Below are 25,034 nucleotides of genomic sequence, written 5' to 3'. Positions count from 1 at the left end.
TCTCTACACACATGTACATATTACTTCAATTACCTCAACTAACCTGTGCCCCCGCACATTGACTCTGTACCGGTACCCCTGTTTATAGCCTCGCTACTGTTATTTTACTGCTGCTCTTTAATTATTTGCTATTTGACTATTTGTTTTATTTTTACTTATCTATTTTTTACTTAACACTTATTTTTCTTAAAACTACATTGTTGGTTAAGGGCTTGTAAGTAAGCATTTCACTGTAAGGTCTACACCTGTTGTATTCGGCGCATGTGACAAATAACATTTGATTTGATTTGATTTATTACATGTGTTGTCAGTAGCAGAGGGTCTGTGTACAGCGGGAGTAAGAAGATAAGGAGAAGATATGTACCTGTGGATCCTCCATCCAGTCCAGGCCCATATGCTGTCACCATGCCTGGGTCTCCAGCCTGTCCTGCCTCCCCCACCCTCACGTTGAACGGACTACCAGGGATGTGGCTGCCATTGAACTTGACGTCGATGGAGTGCACGCCATTCTCACGGGGAATGAAGCGGATTGCGTTCTTGTCTGGGGAATAGGAGTGATTTAGATATATTAAATACATATAATGGTAATGGTATAAAGTTCATGTTTTGTTTTACAGCCAACTGTTCAACATTAAGTAACACATTTGTCCCCATCTCTCCCATTTAATTTTGGTTAGTGGTGGCTGTAGTTAGCTGAAGGTAGGAGTAGTGAATTACAGTCTCTCCTGGCCCATAGACTACTTTCAGAGTAAGGAACCATATAACTGTGATGTCTAATACCAAACCTATCCTTCTATCTTACCACTGTCCAGCTCTGTGACGTAGCACTCCTCTGCTGAGCCGGAGGGGGTGTGGACCTTAGCATCGACCACGCCCCTTGCCCCGTTACGCTGCACAGCGAACGACGCTTCCTGGTTCACCTTTAGGTCCTTCTCCTGAGGGGAGGAGGGGAGGAGGAAGGAAAAACAGGGTCAGGATCTGGTAAAGCTCTGTTAGCTTGTCTTGTGTGTGTAGAATGTGTTTGTGGGACTGTGACTCATCTTGTATATGAATAACAATAAGGAGATAAGTAGAGAGATTCCCGGGATGAGTAAGAGGGAGAAGGTGTGCATGTCTGTCCCATTGGGGGGTGATGAGCAATACTGTCAGCCATGAGTAAGACCCCACATATTAGAAGAGGGACAGTTGATCCTTCTCATCCCTCTCACCATTAAACAACAACAACACAATAAAATAGCCTTGGTTACTGCTACAGCCCACGCCTCCAGTTACACTTCCAAGGACAAACAAAGCCCGACCAACAAGCAACTATTGTTATGCTAAATGATGGCCTTGTGAGGAGTGTTCTAACACAATAAGTAATTCTGTGATTCTGTTTGTGTGTTTGTGTGTGTGTGTGTGCGTGTGTGTTGGTGTGTGTGTTCCTACCTGCAGGCTGGTGACAGTGAGTCGGCATGCCTCGTCAGACAGCGTTGCTATGGGAACAACAAAGGGGCTGTCTGGGATGTGCTCGTTGTTGAACTTGATTGACACTTCATAGTCACCTGAGGGCACACAGCGGAACCAGGGAGTTAGAGACCAAAAGAACAGTGATCAGATTATTGAAATGTAGGAGAAGGAAAGGAGAAAAACACGGTGTAAATGACAAAAAAATATTTCAGTATAGTATTATCCAATCAATAGCTGTCATTGTCTCTGCTGAATATGAGAGCTTATCTGTTTCATTGATAAGCTGTGGGAAAGACTGACGCCTTGTAGTCGGTGTGTTTGTTTCTTGCTGTGTCCTCGTCCCTCTAACTGGGGACAACTGCTATGTAGCTTCTTAGAGCACCTACTGCCTAGTCTACTGCTATGTAGCTTCTTAGAGCACCTACTGCCTAGTCTACTGCTATGGAGCTTCTTAGAGCACCTACTGCCTAGTCTACTGCTATGTAGCTTCTTAGAGCACCTACTGCCTAGTCTACTGCTATGTAGCTTCTTAGTGCTATGTAGCTTCTTAGAGCAGTATTTGGACAGTGACACATTTTTTGTTGTTTTGGCTCTGTACTCCAGGACTTTGGATTTGAAATGATACAATGTGGGTGAACCATTTAGAAATTACAGCACTTTATGTACATGTTCCCCCCATTTTAAGGAACCAAAAGTATTTGGACGTTCACTTATGTGTGTAGTCAAAAGTTTAGTATTTGGTCCCATATTACTAACACCCAATGACTACATCAAGCTTGTGACTCTACAAACTTGTTAGTTCCATTTGTAGTTTGTTTTGGTTTGTTTCAGATTATTTTGTGCCCAATAGAAATGAATGGTAAATAATGTACTGTTTCACTTTGGAGTCACTTTTATTGTAAATAAGAATATAATATGTTTCTAGACACTTCTACATTAATGTGGATGCTACCATGATTACGGATAATCCTGAATGAATCGTCAATAAGGATGAGTGAGAAAGTTACAGAGGCACGAAGATCATACCCCCAAGACATGCTAACCTCTCACCATTACAATAACAGGGGAGGTTATCATTTTTGTGGGGTATGATATTTATGTCTCTGTAACTTTCTCACTCATTATTATTCACAATTCATTCAGGATTATCCGTAATTATGGTAGCATCCACATTAATGTAGAAATGTTCAGAAACATATTCTATTCTTATTTACAATTAAAATGACTCTAAAATGACACAATACATTATTTACCATTAATTTATATTGGGAACAAAATCATCTGAAACACAACCAAAACAAACTGCAAATGCATCCAACAAATGTGTAGAGCCACAAGCTTGATGGAGTCATTGCTTGCTAGGAATATGTGACCAAATACTAAGCTTTTGACTACTTTAATACATACTTTACTTTTACCAAATACTTTAGGTTGCCTAAAAAGTGCTGTAATTTCTAAACAGTTTCCCCGATATGGATGAAAATACCCTCTAATTAAAGCTGACAGGCTGCACTTTAACCCCATTGTCAATGTATAATTTGCAAGTACTGGAGTACAGAGCCCCCAAAAAAAAAACCAAAAAAAAAAAGTGTCACTGTCCAAATACTTTGCTCAATTGTTGGTCCTTGGAGCTGGATGGGGTTTTTGTACCCTATCTCACCTGGATCCTGTACGATGTAGACCACCCCACAGGATCCATCCTTCCTGTCTTCAAAGGAGATCTCAGCCTTACTGGGCCCTTCTACAGCGATGGACAGACCGCCTGCACCGGCCTCCCGCGTCCAGATACTAAACTCAGCTACGGGGAGGGAGGGAGGGAGGGCGAGAGAGAGAGAGGGGGAGAGAGAGAGAGAGAGAGAGAGAGAGGGAAAGACAGAGAGAGAGAGAGAGACGGGTTGAAACCTGGTTCAACTAAAGTAGGTAAAAAATTACTTATTGAAAGTAAAACATTCTTCAAAATATATGTGCTATATGCAAAATCAGTGCTAGTTAGTGTAAAGGAAAGGACATGTACAACAGTTAAGTGTTATTTTTTCAGAGACAGAGAAGGTCAGGTCAGGCTACTTACTTGGTGCTCCTGCCACTCCTCTTTCCAGCCCAGTGCCTCCGGCCCGAACCTTGTGGGACCCTCCTTCTCCCAGGGGTCCCACTGTAAACTGGAAGGGACTACCGGGGACATGCTGCCCGCTGTACTTCACATTGACCGTGTGGGCCCCCATCTCCTGGGGCACGAAGCGGACACTGTAGGTGCTGTCCCCTCCATCTATGATCTCTGCCTGTTCTGTTTTACCACCAGGGCTGGTCACCTGGGCCGTCATACTACCGTGGGTAGCGGTCTCACCTAGAGGAGGGATGAGCAAGGGATAGGGGGGGTCAGACTGGCTTTTTACATTTTAGTAATTTAGCACACACTCTTATCCAGAGCAACTTACAATCAGTGCATTCAACTAAAGTACACTAGAACCTAAAAGGGTTCTTCGGCTGTCCGTAAAGGAGAACCCTTTGAAGAACCCTTTTTGGTTCAAGATAGAACCCTTTTGGGTTCCATGTAGAACCCTTTCCACAGAGAGTTCTACATGGAACCCAAAAGGGTTCTCCTCTGGGGACAGCCGAATAACCCTTTTGTAATCCTTTTTTTTTTAAGAGTGTAGGTAAAACAACCACATATCGATTATGACATTGAAAGTAAAACCTTGTTCAATATAGCCCCTATCTGTAAAATCAATAAAAGAAAAACAAGTACAACAGTTGAGTGTTAGTAAATTAGTATTTTTTTCTTCATTCATTCTCACCTGGTGTGGCTGTAGCGGGTATCCCAGCAAAGCTAGCCAGACTCTCTCTGCCCAGGAACTCTCCAAAAACATCTCTGAATGGACTGGCTCCTCCTGGTCCTCCCATCTGGGTGCTCTCCTCTACCCTCACCTCCCTCTTCGTCTCGCCGCCCCGCATTTTGCTGATCTCTGTGCGCTCCGTGCGCGTGTACGTGTGGCTGCTGCGTGTGAATGTGCGAGTCATCCTCTCCTGGGCTGACACCATCTGGAACCAGTTTCCTATTGGTGGAGAGAAAGCAGGAATGGTTAGTGCTTGGCTAGTCTTAGATGCCAGCTATACTTGAAGACTCATGCTAGCTAGCTTAGCTTTTAAGCTAGCTAGCGAAAGCTGTATGAAAGTTGATTGAGAGTCGAGTGATAGGGGTAACATTAATGTGGGGTACTTCAGCACCATGAGAATAATACTTGACCACATTGTGACCATGTATAAAATAAAAATCAAATCAAATTTTCTTTGTCACATGCTTCGTAAACAACAGGTGTAAACTAACTGTGAAATGCTTACTCACGGGTCCTTTTTCAGCAATGCAGAGTTAAAGATAAAAAAAATTACAAAAAAATTGAAATAGTGACAAGAGGAATAAATACACAGAGAATAACAATGAGTAAAAATAACCTTTTTTTTGTCATTTAGCAGACGCTCTTATCCAGAGCGACTTACAGGGGCAATTAGGGTTAAGTGCCTTGCTCAAGGACACATCGACAAATTTTTCACCTAGTTGGCTCGGGGATTAGAACCAGCGACCTTTCGGTTACTGGAACAACGCTCTTAACCACTAAGCTACCTGCCGCCCCATGGTTGGTATACAGGGAGTACCAGTACCGAGTTGATGTTCAGGGGTACGAGGTAATTGAGTTAGCTATGTACATATAGGTAGGGTTAAAGTGACTAGGCAACAGGATAGATAAGAGACAGTAGCAGCAGCGGGTAGCCATTTGATTAGCTATTTTGCAGTCTTGTTTGTTTAGCAGTCTTATGGCTTGGGGGTAAAAGCTGTTCCTGTTGGTTCCAGACTTGGTGCACTGGTACCATTTGCCGTGCGGTAGCAGAGAGAACAGTCTATGGCTTGGGTGGCTGGAGTCTTTGACAATTTTTGACACCACCTGGCTCCTGAGTGGCGCAGCGGTCTAAGGCACTGCATCTCAGTGCTTGAGTCGTCACTACAGACCCCCTGGTTCGATTCCAGGCTGTATCACAACCGGCCGTGACTGGGAGTCCCATAGGGCGGTGTAGGCCGTCATTGTAAATAAGAATTTGTTCTTAACTGACTTGTCTAGTTAAATAAAGGTAAAATTAAAAATATAAATAAAATAGAGGTCCTAGATGGCAGGGAGCTTGGCCCCAGTGATGCACTGGGCTATACCCACCACCCTCTGTAGCAGTTGCCGTACCAAGTGGTGATGCAGCCAGTCAATTGTGGTCCTCTGTAGCTCAGCTGGTAGAGCACGGCGCTTGTAACGCCAAGGTAGTGGGTTCGATCCCCGGGACCACCCATACACAAAAAAATTTATGCACGCATGACTGTAAGTCGCTTTGGATAAAAGCGTCTGCTAAATGGCATATTATTATTATATTATAAGATGCTCTCAGTGGTGCAGCTGTAGAACTCTTTGAGGATCTGAGGGCCCATGCCAAATATTTTCAGCCTGCTGAGAGGGAAGAGGCGTTGTCGTGCCATCTTCACAACTGTGTCGGTGTGTGTGGACCATATTAATTCCTTAGTGATTTGGACACCGAGAAACTTGAAGCTCTCAACCCACTCCACTTCAGCCCCATCGATGTGGATGGGGGCGTGCTTGCTCCTCCGTTTCCTGTAGTCCATGATCAGCTCTTTTGTCTTGCTAACGTAGAGTGAGAAGTTGTTGTTCTGGCACCACACTGCCACTGCCAGGTCTCTGACCTCCTCCCTATAGGCTGCCTCATCATTGTTGATGATCAGTGCTACCACCGGCGTGTAATCTGCAAACTTGATGATGGTATTGTAGTCGTGCATGGCCATGCAGTCATTGGTGAACAGGGAGTACAGGAGGGGACTAAGCACACACCCCTGAGGGACCCCCGTGTTGATGGTCAGCATGGCGGATGCATGTTGCCAACCCTCACCGCCTGGGGGGCGGCCCGTCAGGAAGTCCAGCATCCAGTTGCAGAGGGAGGTGTTCAGTCCTAGGGTCCTGAGCTTGGTGATGAGCTTGGAGGGGACTATGGTGTTTAATGCTGAGCTGTAGTCAATGAACAGCATTCTTACATTTCATGGCTATATGTGTGAGTGTTACGGGGTGATAATCATTTAGGCAGATTACCTTGGCGTTCTTGGGCACGGGGACTATGGTGTTCTGCTTGAAACAAGTTGGTATTACAGACCGGGTCAGGGATAGGTTGAAAATGTCAGTGAAGACACTTGCCAGCTGGTCAGTGCATGCTCTAAGTACGCGGCCTGGTATTCTGTCTGTCCCCGCGGTCTTGCGAATGTCAACCTGTTTAAAGGTCTTACTCACATCGGCTATGGAGAGAGAGATCACACAGTTGTCTGGAACAGTTGGTGCTCTTATGCATGGCTCAGTGTTGCTTGCCTCGAAGCGAGCATAGAAGGCATTTAGCTAATCTGGTAGGCTTGTGTCGCTGGGCAGCTCACAGCTAAATTTCCTTTTGTAATCCGTGATAGTTTAAAAGCCCTGCCACATCCGTCGAGCATCAGAGCCGGCGTAGTAGGATTCGATCTTAGTCTTGTATTGACGCTTTGCCTATTTGATGGCTCGTCGGAGGTAGTAGCGGGATTCCTTATAAGCGTCCGGATTAGTGTCCCGCGCCTTGAAAGTGGCAGCTCTAGCCTTTAGCTCAGTGCGGATGTTGCCTGTAATCCATGGCTTCTGGTTCGGGTATGTACGTACTGTACGGTCACTGTGGGGACTATGTCGTCGATGCACTTATTAATAAAGCCGGTGACTGATGTGGTAAACTCCTCCATGTTATCGGATGTATCCCGGAAGATATTCCAATCTGTGCTGGCGAAACAATCCTGTAGCTTAGCATCCGCTTCATCAGACCACTTCCATATTGAGCGCGTCACTCGTACTTCCTGTTTGAGTTTTTGCTTGTAAGCAGGAAGCAGGAGAATATAGTTATGGTCTGATTATGGTTTCTGTGTGTGGAATAAAGGTGATCTAGAGTTGTCACCTCTAGTTGCACAGGTGACATGCTGGTAAAAATGAGGTAAAATTGATTTCAGTTTCCCTGCATTAAAATCACCGGCCACTAGGAGCGCTGCCTCTGGATGTGCATTTTCTTGTTTGCTTATGGCCCTATACAGCTCGTTGAATGTGGTCTTAGTGCCAGCATCGGTTTGTGGTGGTAAATAGACAGCTACGAAACATATAGATGAAAACACTTTTTTCTTTTTTTGTTTGTTTAGGGGGTAGATCAGCTTTAATATTGCAGATAGATTGTAACTTCCATCAATGTAATTGTCTGCATCACTTCCAATCCCCCATATGTTTTTTTCCCTCGCAAATATATATATACATACATACATACATACATACATACATACATACATACATACATACATACATACATAACAGGAGGGCTTCTTAAAGAAAAACTAACAGGTCTGTGAGAGTCGGAATTCTTACTGGTTGGTAGGTGATCAAATACTTATGTCATGCAATAAAATGCAAATTAATTACTAAAAAATCATACAATGTGATTTTCTGGATTTTTGTTTTAGATTCCGTCTCTCACAGTTGAAGTGTACCTATGATAAAAATTACAGACCTCTACATGCTTTGTAAGTAGGAAAACCTGCAAAATCGGCAGTGTATCAAATACTTGTTCTCCCCACTGTATATACATTTTATGGACACAGTCAATTTTACAATAATTCTATTTTGTTTGTTTTTACTCCTGAACTTCCTCTACCCTCAACCTCTCCGATCCTTTTCATGATGTCCATCCGGTTTGCTTCTATATGCCATACCATATCGTTCTATAGATGGAACCTCTTGGTAAATAGTACTGTCTGTAGCTTATCATGAGGTATTCTAATTCAGGTGAGCAAAAACCAGAGACTTCCTTAACATTAGATATCGCGCACCAGGCTGTGCTCACCAGGGATTTTGAGGTTGAGGCCACAGGCGCTGCCTACAGAGGCGATGGAGGGGGCAGTTCTCTTCCTGGTGATGCTCTCCTTCATCCTTCCTTCTCCTGTCACCTTCACTGTGAAAGGACTTCCTGTAGGGGCAGAGGATCAGCCAATGAGAGGTCTGAAACCGGAATTGGTGCAACAACAAAAAAATGACAGGTAACAGTGACTGACAATGTTGTTCGATAATGAAATGCAATCTCACCTAAACCAAGTTAATTTACTAATTTCACACATTTTTCATAAAATCATATTTACATTTACAGAACTGAAGTAAGACAAAGAAACACTAACCTGGGATGTGCTTGTCAGAGAACTTGATGTTGATGATGTAGTTGCCTGGCTCTGTGGGGCAGTAACTGACTCTGCACGTCCCATCCTCCACATCCTCACAGTTAATATCCACTTTACTCTGACCCTCGATCGACAACCCCAGACCACCATAACCTGAGAAAGAGAGTGAGGAGAGGGGGGGGGCAGAAAGAGCTAAAGATGTAAGGCAATGGGTGTATCTGTCTATGAACTTTAGCAGATATGGGTTAGATTAGCTTAAAGGAAAGATACACCCATTTTGAATGTTGATGCAAAACTCGTCATCCCGGCTGTATCTCTGCCTGCTTGAACATCGAATAGCTCAGATACACCTGAACACTTGAAATGACCCTGGGAATCGACAGAACATCGCTCAGAGATGCACAAAAACTATGACATTCAAAATGGGTGAATCTTTCCTTTAATATGGCTAACATGCTCCTACAGCCTTACCGGCATTCCTAGTGTCCACAAAGAACTCAGCCATTTCGAAGGTGTGGGCCTCCACCAGTCCTTTACCAAAAGCCTTGACCCTATTGGCCTCGCCAATCTCTGACTGGCCAACCTGGATCTTGAAAGGGCTGTTGGTCACGTGCTTACCGCTCTTCTTCACGCTCACCTCGTGCTCTCCCACCTCCTTAGGGGTGAAGGAGATACCTGCGGATGGAGGGATGGAGGAAAGGAGTGTGTAAGTAGATATTGGAACAGAGTATTTAAACAGGGATTAGTTAAAGGATTCACACATTCTGACATTGCTGTCATCGTTTTATGCTTCCAGAAAGTTGAACTCAGTGCTCTCTGTCCGTCTGTCGAGAGTCCCAAGACTGATGGTTCGCACGGCGAGAAAGGTTACTTTGCTTCAGAGTAAGGAAACCAAACCATTTATTCTACCCACCAGAGCCATGTTATTGAAAATCACAGCCTCATGCCAGGTTAGTGGGTAGTATCTCACCTATGTGTCTGTTGGGAAGTCTCTTGAGCAAACAGGGCTCTTCATTGCCTGATGGAGCTCTGATACTAGCCGTCAGCAGGCTCAGGTCAGACTCTGTGATCTTCAGTGACAAGTCTGCTGCTGTCCCCACGTTGAGCTGGGACGTCCTGATAGAGTCATCACCTGGATAGAGAGAAATGGAAAATAGATTGACAAACCATTTATTAACATTTACTAACTACATAACATTTATAAACCATTTACAAACCATTTACTAACCATTAACTAATAATTTACTAACATGGACAAACAATTACTAACATTCACTCACAATGACTGACCATTTACTTACACTTACAAATAATTTGCTAACCCTTTACTAACCATCCCAAATATAATTTTATGTAGCGCCCTAAAACACATATGATTTATCAATGTACCAATGATTTCACTGCGAAAGTATGAGTGGTATTGTGGCTGTATGTGGGTACACCCCTGAGTGTTCTGGTCCAGACCCACTCACCAGTGATTTTAGCAGTGAAGGGGCTGCCGGGTATGTGTTTGTTGTCAAACTTGACGATGATCTTGTAGTCTCCTGGTGAGGTGGGCAGGTAGGATACAATACAGGTTCCACCCTTATTGTCTTTACAGGTGATCTCTGCCTTAGAAGGACCCTCCACTGCCAGGGACAGACCACCTGTAGGGGTGGTAGGAGGGAGAGAGAGTGAGTGAGTGAGTGAGTGAGTGAGTGAGTGAGTGAGTGAGAGAGAGTGAGAGAGAGAGAGAGAGAGAGAGAGAGAGAGAGAGAGAGAGAGAGAGAGAGAGAGAGAGAGAGAGAGAGAGAGAGAGAGAGAGAGAGAGAGAGATGGGGTTTTACTCAACTGTCTACATAGGATTAGATGGAGAAATGTTTTCCCGTCATTGTTGACAGAGAGGGAAAAATACAAGTCAATACTAAAAAGTATTAACTGTGTTACAAAAGTATTGGTTGAAATAAGAATAAAGAATTGCATAAATAGTTATTGGAAGTACCTTCTCCAACGTTATTGGTGACCACGGTGAAAGTGGCAGGTTTGTTGACGGTGCCGTGACAGAGACCAGGGCCGTACGCTGTCACCAGACCACTGTTCATAGCATCCACATAGAACTGGAGGGGGCTTCCTGTGAGGGGGAGAGAGATAATGGAGGAATGGACAGACAGAAAAAAGTTTGTTCAATGTTCATCAATGTTTATTTAACGTTCATATACGTAAATATGCCTGTTTAAAAACCTGAGCTGAAAAAATTTGTAGAAATATGAACATAAGAAAGTCTCTTAATTGAGCATAACTGCTTACATTGAGTCTGGGTTTAGTTTGAAGACAGGCTAACACAAGGTGTTTTCTCCTCTGGTTTTGACAGACAGAAGTGTACTGTACCTGGGATGTGGTTTCCTTCATACTTGATGTCCATCTCGTGCAGACCCTTCTCAGTAGGGTTGAATTTAACTGTGATGGTCCCATCCTTGTTGTCTGTGATGTGGGGGTGGGCCGTCTTACCGGAGGGCATACGCACCTCACCTGGAAATTACAGGAAAGGGAAGTGAGTGTGTCATTGTGTCTGAAGCAGTAAGATTATCTACAGGTACAGTTGAAGTCGGAAGTTTACATACACTTAGGTTGGAGTCATTAAAACTAGTTTTTCAACCACTCCACAAATTTCTTGTTAACAAACTATAGTTTTGGCAAGTCGGTTAGGACATCTACTTTGTGCATGACACAAGTAATTTTTCCAACAATTGTTTACAGACAGATTATTTCACTTATAATTCACTGTATCACAATTCCAGTGGGTCAGAAATGTACATACACTAAGTTGACTGTGCCTTTAAACAGCTTGGAAAATTCCAGAAAATGATGTCATGGCTTTAGAAGCTTCTGATAGGCTAATTGACATCATTTGAGTCAATTGGTGGTGTACCTGTGGATGTATTTCAAGGCCTACCTTCAAACTCAGTGCCTCTTTGCTTGACATCATTGGAAAATCAAAAGAAATCAGCCAAGACCTCAGAAAAAACAATTGTAAACCTCCACCAGTCTGGTTCATCCTTGGGACCAGACTACGGTTTACAACTGCACATGGGGACAAAGATCGTACTTTTGGAGAAATGTCCTCTGGTCTGATGAGACAATGATAGAACTGTTTGGCCATAATGACCATTGTTATGTTTGGAGGAAAAAGGGGGACTTGCAAGCCGAAGAACACCATCCCAACCGTGAAGCACGGGGGTGGCAGCATCATGCTGTGGGGGTGCTTTGCTGCAGGAGGGACTGGTGCACTTCACAAAATAGATGGCATCATGAGGAAGGAAAATTATGTGGATATATTGAAGCAACATCTCAAGACATCAGTCAGGAAGTTAAAGCTTGGTCGCAAATGGGTCTTCCAAATGGACAATGAGCCCAAGCATACTTCCAAAGTTGTGGCAAAATGGCTTAAGGACAACAAAGTCAAGGTATTAGAGTGGCCATCACAAAGCCCTGACCTCAATCCTATAGAAAATGTGTGGGCAGAACTGAAAAAGCGTGCGCAAGCAAGGAGGCCTACAAACCTGACTCAGTTATACCAGCTGTGTCAGGATGTGGGAAGCTTGTGGATGACTACCCGAAACGTTTGACCCAAGTTATCAATTTAAAGGCAATGCTACCACATACTAATTGAGTGTATGTAAACTTCTGACCCACTGGGAATGTGATGAAAGAAATAAAAGCTGAAATAAATCATTCTCTCTACTATTATTCTGACATTTCACATTCTTAAAATAAAGTGGTGATCCTAACTGACCTAAGACAGGGAATTTTTACTAGGATTAATTGTCAGGAATTGTGAAAAACTGAGTTTAAATGTATTTGGCTAAGATGTAAACTTCTGACTTCAACTGTACCTGTGTACTGTTTTATGTGTTAATGAGTGTCTGTTAGGATGACCAAATTCTGTAAAGTTTCCCACATTTCCAAGGTTTCCCCCAAATCCCGGATGGAGATTTCCTGGAATCATGAAGGAATTTTTGCATCCTTGCATAAGCAGAGAGGGAATCCTTTAACTGTTTTTTTGGGGGAAAACCTGGGAAATTTGGAAAATATTCCGGAAAAGTCCCTGTACCTGTGATCGGTCCCTGCTGTACGGTGAATGGGATGACCAGGTTGAGAGGGCGGAACTGATCCATGCCTTTCCTATGGACAACGGGCTCCTTTGTTGCCTAAAAGGGCAAATAAAGAAATATGATGGTCAGCAAAAATATAATATCATACATGTATGAGTAACTATAGCAAGCTATGTCTATACAAAGTACAAATTGAACTTTAATGCAGCCTTTTTGAGTCAGTTAAAATGTTGTTACACCCTTATAAGACATTATAAAGATTCATACATGATAAATGCAAGTTATAAAACATTAAGTGAAGGATTACCCAATGTTAGTTTTGTCCCCCAGAATGCTCCACACCACTCTCTCACCAGACCCCCCTTTTCTATCTCTGACTCTATTAATAGCTACTTTATTGAGGAAAAATGTATTTCTATGCCTGTTATACAGTTGAAGTCGGAAGTTTACATACACCTTAGCCAAATACATTTAAACTCAGTTTTTCACAATTCCTGACATTTAATCCTAGTAAAAATTACCTGTATTAGGTCAGTTAGGATCACCACTTTATTTTAAGAATGTGAAATGTCAGAATAATAGTAGAGAGAATGATTTATTTCAGCTTTTATTTCTTTTATCACATTCCCAGTGGGTCAGAAGTTTACATACACTCAATTAGTATTTGGTAGCATTGCCTTTAAATTGTTTAACTTGAGTCAAACGTTTCGGGTAGCCTTCCACAAGCTTCCCACAATAAGTTGGGTGAATTTTGGCCCATTCCTCCTGACAAAGCTGGTGTAACTGAGTCAGGTTTGTAGGCCTCCTTGCTCGCACACGCCTTTTCAGTTCTGCCCACATATTTTCTATAGGATTGAGGTCAGGGCTTTGTGATGGCCACTCCAATACCTTGACTTTGTTGTCCTTAAGCCATTTTCCCACAACTTTGGAAGTATGCTTGGGGTCATTGTCCATTTGGAAGACCCATTTGTGACCAAGCTTTAACTTCCTGACTGATGTCTTGAGATGTTGCTTCAATATATCCACATAATTTTCCTTCCTCATGATGCCATCTATTTTGTGAAGTGCACCATCCCTCCTGCAGCAAAGCACCCCCACAGCATGATGCTGCCACCCCCGTGCTTCACGGTTTGGATGGTGTTCTTCGGCTTGCAAGCGCCCCTTTTTCCTCCAAACATAACGATGGTCATTATGGCCAAACAGTTCTATTTTTGTTTAATCGGACAAGAGGACATTTCTCCAAAAAGTACGATCTTTGTCCCCATGTGCAGTTGCAAACCGTAGTCTGGCTTTTTTATGGCGGTTTTGGAGCAGTGGCTTCTTTCTTGCTGAGCGGCCTTTCAGGTTATGCTGATATAGGACTCGTTTTACTGTGGATATAGATACTTTTGTACCTGTTTCCTCCAGCATCTTCACAAGGTCCTTTGCTGTTGTTCTGGGATTGATTTGCACTTTTCGCACCAAAGTCCGTTCATCTCTAGGAGACAGAACGCGTCTCCTTCCTGAGCGGTATGACGGCTGCGTGGTCCCATGGTGTTTATACTTGCATACTATTGTTTGTACAGATGAACATGGTACCTTCAGGCGTTTGGAAATTGATCCCAAGGATGAACCAGACTGGTGGAGGTCTACAATATATTTTTTGAGGTCTTGGCTGATTTCTTTAGATTTTCCCATGATGTCAAGCAAAGAGACACTGAGTTTGAAGGTAGGTCTTGAAATACATCCACAGGTACACCTGTAAACTTCTGACCCACTGGAATTGTGATACAGTGAATTATAAGTGAAATAATCTGTCTGTAAACAATTGTTGGAAAAATTACTTGTGTCATGCACAAAGTAGATGTCCTAACCGACTTGCCAAATCTATAGTTTGTTAACAAGAGATTTGTGGAGTGGTTGAAAAATGAGTTTTAATGACTCCAACCTAAGTGTATGTAAACTTCCGACTTCAACTGTATGTGGTTGTCCCACCTAGCTATCTTAAGATGAATGCACTAACTGTAAATCGCTCTGGATAAGAGCGTCTGCTAAATGACTAAAATGTAAATGTAAAACAAAATGAGTATCTTACCTAGTTATTTTCAGACGATCTCATTTATTTTATTTTGTAACTTTGCCAACTATGTGTGTATTTTCTATCCCAGTTCGCTCCTCTCCCTGTAGACTTTCTAATTGAGTGTACCCTGTGCGCACAACCGATGTGGAATTCCTGGTCTCTGGCAGCGTTTAGAACTGACGATTTGCAGTCCCTTGACTTTTCCGCCCTGCTGGAGACATGGATCACCCCAGACAACACTAGCTGCTCTCTCTTCATCTGACTACGTTTTCTTTCTTAGTCCGAGAGCATCTGGTCGTCGCGGTGGTGGCACAGGGCTACTCATTTCTCCTAATTGGAGATTATCTCTTTTCTCCCTCTCTCACCTGTCCATCTCCTCATTTGATTTCCATGCTGTAACTGTCACTTGCCCACTCAAGCTTAACATTGTTGTGATCTATCGCCCACCAGGTGCCCTTAGAGAGTTATTCAATGAGCATGACACCTTGATAAGCTAATTTCCTGAAGATGGCTCACCGCTCTTCGTACTTGGTGACTTCAACCTTCCGACGTCTGCCTTCGATTCATTCTTTCCAACTCTCTCTTTCCCCTCCTTGCCTTTTTCGACCTCACCCTTTCCCAGTCTTCTCCCACTCACAAGGCAGGCAATACGCTTGACCTCATCATTACTAGAGGCTGTTTGCTTACTAATCTCACTGCAACCCAGCTCCTTTCCTGTCTCCCTTTCCTCCTAACCTAGCCACTCAGCCCCTAGACAGATGGTCTTTCGCCGTCGCAATCTTCGCTCTCTCTCCCACTACTCTCTCCTCTTCTATCCTATCATCTCTCCCTTCTGCTAAATCCTTCTCCCTCCTGTCTCCTGATTCTGCCTCTACAACCCTAGTCTCCTCCATTTCCGCATCCTATGACTTGCACTGTCCCCTTTCCTCCCGGCCAGCTCGGCCATCCCCTCCTGCTCCGTGGCTGAGTGACTCATTGCAAGCTTAAAGAACAGGGTGTGGGCAGCTGAACAAAATTGTAGGAAAACTAAAATTCCAGAGGACCTATCATCCTTCCACTACCTCCTATCTACCTTCTCTTCCTCTGTATCCGCTGTTAAAGCCACTTTCTTTCACTCTAAATTTACCCTAGGAAACTATTTTCCACCTTCTCATCCCTCCTTAATTATCCACCTCCTCACCCTCCGTTACTGCAGACAACTTTGTCAACCACTTTGAAAAGAAGGTTGACGACATCCGCTCCTCATTCACTCAGCCTATTGAGTCCACTGGTCCCACACACAGAACTACCCTACTTCTTGACCTCTTTCTCCCCTCTCTCTCCAGATGAAATCCTGCGACTAGTGAGGTCCAGCCGCCCGACAACCTGCCCGCTCGACCCCACCCCCTCCTCCCTTTTCCAGACCATCTCTGGAGACCTTCTCCCATTCCTCACTTCACTCATCAACTCATCCCTGACCACTGGCTGCATCCCCTCTGACTTCAAAATGGCCCGAGTCGCTCCCCTCCTTAAGAAACCAACACTCGACTCCTTTGACATCAAAAACTTTCCAAAATACTTGAGCGTGCTGTCTCTGACCAACTCTCTCACTATCGCTCTCAGAACGACCTTCTTGACCCTAACCAGTCAGTCTTCAAGACGGGTCACTCAACCGAGACTGCTCTTCTCTGTGTCATGGAGGCTCTCCGCACTACCAAAGCTAAATCTCTATCCTCAGTTCTCATCCTCCTAGATCTATCCACTTTCTTCGACACCTTGAAAGATCAGATCCTCCTCTCCACCCTCTCAGGGCTGGGCGTCTCTGCACACTCTTGGATTGCATCCTACCTGGCAGGCAGCTCCTACCAGGTGACGTGGAGAGGATCTGTGTCTGCACCACATACTCTCACGACTGGTGTCCCCCAGGGCTCGGTTCTAGGCCCTCTCCTCTTCTCTCTATACACCAAGTCACTCAGCTCCGTCATATCCTCACATGGTCTCTCCTATCATCGCTATGCGGATGACACTCAACTACTTTTCTCCTTCCCCCCTTCTGACACTCAGGTGGCGACAGGCATCTCTGCGTGCCTGGCAGATATCTCAGCTTGGATGTCGGCCCACCACCTCAAGCTCAACCTTGACAAGACAAAGCTGCTCTTCTTCCCGGGGAAGGCCTGCCCACTCAAAGACCTCTCCATCACGGTTGACAACTCCTGCTCTTCACAGTCCAAGCTCTTCTCTGTCCTGGCACCCCAATGCTGGAACCAGCTTCCCCCTGAAGCTAGGACAGCAGAGTCCATACCCATATTCTGAAAACCTACCTCTTGAAAGAGTATCTTAAATAATCAGCACCCCCCGTCGCACTCCCCTCCTTTATTGAGGAAAAATTTACTTACTATGACTGTGATATGTGGTTGTCCCAACTAGCTACAGAATCTTAAGATGAATGCACTAACTGTAAGTCGCTCTGGGTAAGAACATCTGCGAAATGACTCAAATGTTCATATGTGCTCAGCGCCACATAAAGTATATATATTAATTAACACACAAATCTATGTTACTAACATGTACTCACCGTAACATGGAAGGGGCTCTTGGGTATGTGCTGTCCTCCGAAGCGGATGGTGATGACATATTTGCCGGGTTCTGGAGCGGTGTAGTAGATGTCGAAGGTTCCATCACGGTTCTCCTGCACATCCATGTCTAGCTCCACCCCCTCTGGGGTCGTGACCGAGCAGGTCACCTTGCCCTTCCCAGCAGCCTTTGCGTCCACAGAGACGATGGCCTCCTCGTGCACCTGCATCTTAGTCAGACCTGATGCCAGGGCATGTCCTCCGATAGACACTGGAAATAAGAAGAGAGAAAATGGTCAGATTATTGAAAATAAATGATAAAAGAGAAGAGAAGGGAAAAGGAGAAGTGTACCAGTGAGCAGACACTTGCTGGCGTCTCCAGTGGGCAGGGCTGAGATGTGGTAGGGAGAGGAGGGGATCTCATCTCCTCCATACTTGATGATGATGGTGTAAGGGCCGGTGGAGTCTGGTACGTAGGACACTGTGTAGGTCCCATCTCTGTTGTCATAGATGGTAGCCTTCTTTGGCTTGCCTTCAGGATCCTACAGGGGGAGAGGATGTTAATGTGTGTGAGGTGTGTGTATGTGTGTGTGGGGGGGGTGTACTCACCAGTATCTGTACAGTGAGCAGTCCCTCTCCTGCGTCGCGGGCATCGATGGTGAACTCCACTGGCAGGCTGGCGGGCACACCTGACTTGTCCAGACCTGGACCGCTGGCACGCACCTTACTGGCATCATGACCAGGCTGAGATCTCACCTTGAATGGACTGTGGATGGAGAGAGAGAGAGAGAGAGCGGGGGAAAAAATACAATAATATTTCATGACCCTAATGAAAATGTATGAATTGCCTACAGAAAAGTAAATGAGGATATTACAGTAAGGGTTTCTGGTAAATCTAGTTTTGTCCAGTCTGTCTCACCTGCGAGGAACCTCCTGGTCTCCGTATTTAACTGACACAGTGTAAGGGCCATCCTGAACTGGGGTGTAATTGACTGTATGTGTACCATCACCATTGTTTTTTACAGCAACAGGCTCTGAACCTATGGGGAAAAGAGGACAGATTAGCTACCTTCAAATAAGTCAGTGTATGCAAACATGCATGTGTATGTGTGTGTGTGTTTATGGGTGTTTTTTATGCTTGAGCGTGTGCATGCGTGAGTAAAGTATGTAGAGTTCCTCTTACCTGATGGTCCTGTGAGATGGACCTCCAGTTTTGCCTGTCCTGCCTGTGTAGCATCCACAGTAAAGATCTGAGGTACGTGGGCTCTGACTCCGTCACCCAACCCTGGGCCTGAACATTTCACCTTACTGGGGTCCACCACGTCCCTCACTGGCACGCGGAACGGACTGCCTGCAGGAGACACACAGAGAGACACAGCGAGGTCACAGAGAGGTCAGCTTTTTTATTAGGATGATAGGGATGAAGGTAATAATAATAATATATTAATAATAATAAATAATAATAATGTAGGAGAGAGAGATATTGAGAAGTATTGGATATTGTGTTTTTATGGTGTTTTTATCGTGAGAGCTCGGGTAAGATTTTCACTGTATTTATTATGCATAGCAAATAAACTTGAAACTTGTATTCTCGTGATGATTCTGCTTCTTCTTCTCCATGCAGTGTGTAAGCGTATGTGTCTGTATGTGCGTATATGTGGGGACTATCAATTATTGGACTATCAATAGTTCCTCCCTGTATTATACTTATGCTAAAATGTTTATTCTATTCTACTGAGCCATTCACTTTATGTTAGTAGTCTTATCTTTTATTATTTATTATTGTTGTTGCATTGTCGTGAAGGAACCTGCAAGTAAGCATTTCGTTGGACGGTGTATACCATGGATGGGCAACTCGTGGGCCGTTCTTTTGTAGACCCGCGGATCAATTTCCCAAAACTACACACACAAAACAAATTATATATACTGAACAAAAATATTAACGCAACATGTAAAGTGTTGGTCCCATGAAACATGAGTTGAAATAAAAGATCCCAGAAATTGGCCATATGCACAAAAAGCTTATTTCGCTCACATTTTGCGCACAAAATTGTTTACATCCCTGTTAGTGAGCATTTCTCCTTTGCCAAGATAATCATCCACCTGACAGGTGTGGCATATCAAGAAGCTGATTAAACAGCATGATATTACACAGGTGCACCTTGTGCTGGGGACAATAAAAGGCCACTCAAAATGTGCAGTTTTGTCACACAACACAATGCCACAGATGTCTCAAGTTTTGAGTGAATGTGCAATTGGCATGCTGACTGCAGGAATGTCCACCAGAGCTGTTGCCAGAAAATGTCATGTTCATTTCTCTACCATAAGCCACCTCCAGCATCGTTTTAGAGAATTTGGCAGTATGTCCAACCAGCCTTACAACCTCAGACCACATGTAACCACGCCAGCCCAGGACCTCCACATCCATCTTCTTCACCTGCGGGATCATCTGAGACCAGCCACCCGATGAAACTGTGGGTTTGCACAACTGAAGAATTTCTGCACAAACTGTCAGTAACCGTCTCAGGGAAGCTGATCCGCGTGCTCGTCGTCCTCACCAGGGTCTTGACCTGACAGCAGTTCGACGTCGTAACCGACTTCAGTGGGCAAATGCTCACCTTCCATGGCCACTGGCACGCTGGAGAAGTGTGCTCTTCACGGATGAATCCCGGTTTCAACTGTACCGGGCAGATAGAAGATATGGCGTCGTTTGGGGAGCGGTTTGCTGTTGTCAACGTTGTGAACAGAGTGCCCCATGGTGGCGGTGGGGTTATGGTATGGGCAGGTATATGCTACAGACAACGAACACAATTGCATTTTATCGATGGCATTTTGAATGCACAGAGATACCGTGACGAGATCCTGAGGCCCATTGTCATGCCTTTCATCCGCTGCCATCACCTCATGTTTCAGCATGAAACGCACGGCCCCATGTCCTAAGGATCTGTACACAATTCCTGGAAGCGTAAAATGTCCCAGTTCTTCCATGGTCTGCATACTCACCAGACATGTCATCCATTGAGCATGTTTGGGATGCTCTGGATCGATGTGTACGACAGCGTGTTTCAGTTCCCACCAATATCCAGCAACTTCGCACAACTATTGAAGAGGAGTCGGACAACATTCCACAGGACACAATCAACAGTTGTCTATGCGAAGGAGATGTGTCGTGCTGCATGAAGCAAATGGTGGTCACACCAGATACTGACTGGTTTTCTGATCCACGCCCCTACTTTTTTTTAAAGGTATCTGTGACCAACAGATGCATATCTGTATTCCCAGTCATGTGAAATCCATAGATTAGGGCCTAATTTATTTATTTCAATTGTCTGATTTCTTTATATGAACAGTGACTCAGTAAAATCTTTTAAATTGTTGCATGTTGCGTTTATACTTTTGTTCAGTGTACTGTATTTATATTTAAAAAATCAGGTGGGGGAACTCAGTCGGGATCTCAACTTAATGTTGAGAGTTAGAATAGTAGAATACACAAGGTGCTATTTTGAAATTTGATTGTGTATCAACAGTTTTTCTATTGTTATGTTAGTCACTGACAGTCACTCAATTTAGCCAATGTCTAGCCAGCTATCTAAACTTGTAGAAATCATGGTAAAATTACAGACCGGGAGGCCCCAAATGATTTAGTTAGTCACTCTCACTCAGATATCATAATCAAAACTACAAACACTTCTCTCCACCCTATGGCAAAATTAGTAGAATTGCAGGAAATTAGCTGTTGAACGGCTAATTATTCTCTCCACCCCATTGCAAAATTAGTAGAATTGCATGAAATTATAAAAAAGAAATAAAAACAATTATATTCTCTGCGCCTCATGGCAACATGAATAGAATTGCAGGAAATTCACTCTAAAATGTTGTTGTTTTTTTTACTTAGGGGCCCCAAAAGGCTATGGCCGGCTTTGACTGCATGTGGGGGTATGGATGTGGGTACATGGATGTGGGTACATGGATGTGGGTACATGGATGTGGGTACATGGATGTGGGTACGCAGACCTGCGAGCTACTGCAGCCCCTCATGATGAGTTCAGATGTTTTGTGGCCCCCACCCCCATCAGTTGCCCATCCTTGATGTATACCATGTGTATCCTGTACATACGACTAATAAAACTTGAACCTTGAACTTGTATGTGTATGAGGCATTACCTGGAATGGGGTGTCCTCCGAAGTTGATGTTGACGTCGTACTCTCCAGGTGTGAAGGGAACATACTCTACGCTGCAGCTGCCATCTTTGTTGTCTTTACAGGTCATTTTAGCCTCTGACGTTCCCTCTATGGTCAGGCCCAGTCCTCCTGTACCAGCACCCCTAGAGAACACAGACAATGTTAAACTTGAATGGTAATTTCACATCAATTGCATTGCTTTCATAGGGAAGGCACAGTCAGAAAGGCTTTCTCATTATTGGAAGAATTTAAAGACATTAGATTTGTGAATGATTTGCCTGTGATCATGTGTTCTTATGTGCTTAACTAGAAAATATGTTTAGAAACATTGTCACCAATAAACCACATGGGAGCATAGATTGCAGCGTGCAGTCTCTTTTTAGCATTTGCTGAACATATTATTTGATACCCAGCACCTGCTCAGAAACATAGGATGTGTGTATGCAATCTTTTCCTTGGCCGTGATTGTACCTTGTCTCGACGGTGAAGCAGTTGGGTTTGTTGATGAGTCCTCCCTCCAGTCCTGGCCCGTAGGCCCTGACCCGGGTGGGGTCACATCCCTCCACCACTGACACCCTGAAAGGACTCTTAGGGACGGCCACCTCGTCATACAGCACCTCAATCAGGTGCATACCTGGAACAGACAGACCAACCAGAGGGTTTCAATATATCACAGTGCTGTGTGTGTGTGCTCTCACTAGACAGATACACATGATTACAGGTGATTTCATGGCAGATATACTGTACATGATTTTGTATGATGGCCAAGCTGGTTTTACTGTGCAGGGCAATTAAGTTATATATATCAAAGACACAGTCAGAGCTTTTTGTGCAGGGCTTCTTCTATTAATACCTCCAGCTAGCCATTACTCCTGTATCTGAGAGAAGAGGCTCAGAGCAGGACAGAGCAGATCATACATACCTGAGGTTATGTTCTATTCCAGCACTAACTCTATTTATAACACCCACCTCCCCTCTCTGTCTCCCTTCTCTAAGCCCCTCAGATCACCTCCTCTGCCTCATTCTGTATTTATACCCTCTCTATCTACTCTATCTATCTAGTCCTAAATGAACCCTCCGCTCAAACACCTGTTGATACTATCTCTCTATCACTCTTTTCTAGGATTCCTTGTTGAACAAAGCTGAATGAAAGAACAAGTAACGTGATGGGCTGTGTACATCTACTTTGTCACTTTATGGTCCTTGGAGCCGGATAGCTACTAAACATATCCTACCAAGCAACCTAACTTTAGCTATCAGAAAGCTATCAGAAAAGTTGTCATCTTCTACATGTTCTTACCGTCCTCATAGGCAGTGTATTCCACTCTGAAGGTTCCGTCTCCCTTGTCTGTGATGTAGGTGTCCGTGTTGGTGCCTGAAGGGTTGATGATGCATGCTTTCACGTGGTCACCGCAGCTCTTGGTCATTTTGCGGGCATCCACAATGAAGTGAGTGGTAACCTCCTTGATGACTCCTATAGACGTAGATGATCGTAGGGAAAATGGTTAGCGACTGTAATTGTTAGCATGTCATTGTTAGCTACAGTAGTGTTAGGTAGAGTAACCTTTTCCAGTAAGCTAAAGTAGACTTTAGCTATAGTATCTTTTGCCAGTATGCTATAGTAGCCTTAGCTATATGGCCTTTATCAGTAAGCTATGCTTTGTTTTGCTCGTAAACTACTGTGTATAGTAGCTAGCTAGTCTTAGGTAGAGGCCTTTACCAAATTATAGTTAAATAGTTTGTGGCCTTTAGCTATAGCAGCCTTTGCCTACTTTACCTAGGCTAGGGCAATATGCATGCAGAGATAGACCACTCCACACCTATTCCTCCTTACCTCTGGGCTCCACCCCTGGTCCATAGACCTGCACTCTGCTGGTATCAACAGCCGGCTCCACCTGGATGACCGCAGGGAACTTGGGAAGCACATGACCCCCGTACTTAATGGTGACAGTGTGTGTGCCGTGGAAAGGAGGGATGTAGGTGACAGAGAAGGTCCCCTCGGCTGTCTTCTGGATGTGGACCTCGGCCTGAGCCCCGGACTCAGAGACAATCTCGATGGTGAGCTCAGCCTCTCCGGCACTGGTGCAGTCCACTGTGAAGTAGGCTGGTTCCCCTGCCTTGGCTTTCACTAGGCCTGGACCACTGGCTGTTACCTGTAGGTTTAGGGATAGGTTGAGGTTTAGATTTATTTGATATTTTTACATATGCAGAAACATACATACAATCTAAAATGTGATGTCATACAATCCTTAAAAAAAAAATGAAAATATAAAAAATATATAATCGGCCTAAATACATGAACAGTGCATCAGTAAATCGCAAATAGGCATATCAATAAATCAATAACTAGGCATATCGAAGGCTTAAAGTATATTCAATAAATTGTCATCTCATCATCTCATCTCACCTTGCTGGGGTCCAGGCATGGCTTAACAGCCGCCTTGAAAGGAGACCCAGGGATGTGCTGCTCTCCAAACAGGATATTGATGGCATACTCTCCAGCCTCAGTAGGCAGGTAGGACACTGAGCAGGTACCGTCCCCGTTGTCCTGGCACTCGATCTTAGCCTCGCACGGTCCCTCCACAGTCAGGCCCAGCCCGCCGGCGCCCGCTCCTTTGGTGTCAATGGCAAAGAGGGCTGGTTTACCCACAATGCCTCCCTTCAGGCCTGGGCCGTATGCGCGCACCTGAAGGATAAAGTTAATAGATGTTAGAGAGACTCATAATGTTCATAAAGAAGCAAGAAGAAGTTGATGCCAGTTGTGTGACCATAAGGACAAAAAACATCCATAATGCTTCATTAAGCTTCAGTTCAGATTGCATTTCAGAGTATCAGTCAGCGGACAGTTACTGTCTTTTCATGAGCCTTACATGAAAACAGATCCCACTGAAGCTAATAGGGTCAAATGTTGTGGTCACGTTTACCTTTGATGGGTCAGCAGGCATCACTCCCTCCACAGCGAAGGGGGATCCAGGGACGGGGTTGCCATCATAGCTGACGTCCACCTTGTAAGGCCCCTCCTCTGGGGGGATGTACTTCACCGAGTGGGCGCCATTGGCTGTGTCCAAATCCAGCTTGTAAGGGATTGGTCGGCCAGAGGGTGAGGTCATCTTGACAGCCACCTCGCCCTGTCCTCCGGCTCCCTGGGTGTTGATGTAGAACTCTTGGTCCTTGCCGACTTCCACCTCTGTAAAATAACAAGAACAAACACGTTTAAATCATCTTTTCATCAGTTTTAACAGCTACTCATTCAAACTATTGACAACACCATCGCAGATAAGAATTAGCTACAGTATATAGCTATAATCTAGGGCAATGTCAGATGTACATGGTCCGAAGATGAAGAGAAAAAAATAAGAAAACAAGATCAAGTTTTCAAATTAATTACATTTTGGGCTTTATGTTATAAAGTTACTGTGTACAATGTTGAGAACTTA

At 44.3% G+C, this 25,034-nt stretch overlaps 1 protein-coding gene across 1 annotated transcript in view; it reads right to left on the bottom strand.

Annotated features, from left to right (window-relative positions):
• The window catches only part of LOC121577088 (filamin-C-like), a 48,379-nt gene that overhangs the window by 2,313 nt on the left and 21,032 nt on the right, over window positions 1-25,034 (bottom strand). Inside the window, exons 15-39 of the mRNA XM_041890859.2 lie at window positions 24,522-24,784; window positions 24,005-24,283; window positions 23,432-23,750; window positions 22,898-23,071; window positions 22,069-22,231; window positions 21,580-21,740; window positions 18,599-18,766; window positions 18,335-18,455; window positions 18,025-18,181; window positions 17,768-17,957; window positions 17,418-17,686; window positions 12,804-12,900; window positions 11,081-11,221; window positions 10,695-10,823; window positions 10,186-10,359; window positions 9,684-9,845; window positions 9,185-9,388; window positions 8,714-8,866; window positions 8,386-8,508; window positions 4,242-4,499; window positions 3,518-3,790; window positions 3,110-3,247; window positions 1,429-1,544; window positions 803-935; window positions 365-541 (exon numbers count right to left, since the gene is read on the bottom strand). Of these exons, the coding sequence (XP_041746793.2) occupies window positions 365-541; window positions 803-935; window positions 1,429-1,544; window positions 3,110-3,247; window positions 3,518-3,790; window positions 4,242-4,499; window positions 8,386-8,508; window positions 8,714-8,866; window positions 9,185-9,388; window positions 9,684-9,845; window positions 10,186-10,359; window positions 10,695-10,823; window positions 11,081-11,221; window positions 12,804-12,900; window positions 17,418-17,686; window positions 17,768-17,957; window positions 18,025-18,181; window positions 18,335-18,455; window positions 18,599-18,766; window positions 21,580-21,740; window positions 22,069-22,231; window positions 22,898-23,071; window positions 23,432-23,750; window positions 24,005-24,283; window positions 24,522-24,784 (4,542 nt within the window). The remainder of the gene's footprint in view (window positions 1-364; window positions 542-802; window positions 936-1,428; window positions 1,545-3,109; window positions 3,248-3,517; window positions 3,791-4,241; window positions 4,500-8,385; window positions 8,509-8,713; window positions 8,867-9,184; window positions 9,389-9,683; window positions 9,846-10,185; window positions 10,360-10,694; window positions 10,824-11,080; window positions 11,222-12,803; window positions 12,901-17,417; window positions 17,687-17,767; window positions 17,958-18,024; window positions 18,182-18,334; window positions 18,456-18,598; window positions 18,767-21,579; window positions 21,741-22,068; window positions 22,232-22,897; window positions 23,072-23,431; window positions 23,751-24,004; window positions 24,284-24,521; window positions 24,785-25,034) is intronic.

This window comes from Coregonus clupeaformis, chromosome 11 (genome assembly GCF_020615455.1).
Source record: "Coregonus clupeaformis isolate EN_2021a chromosome 11, ASM2061545v1, whole genome shotgun sequence".
NCBI lineage: Eukaryota > Metazoa > Chordata > Actinopteri > Salmoniformes > Salmonidae > Coregonus > Coregonus clupeaformis.
The sequence above is the reverse complement of the archived record's forward strand: the minus strand, read 5'-3'. Positions and strand labels throughout refer to the sequence as shown.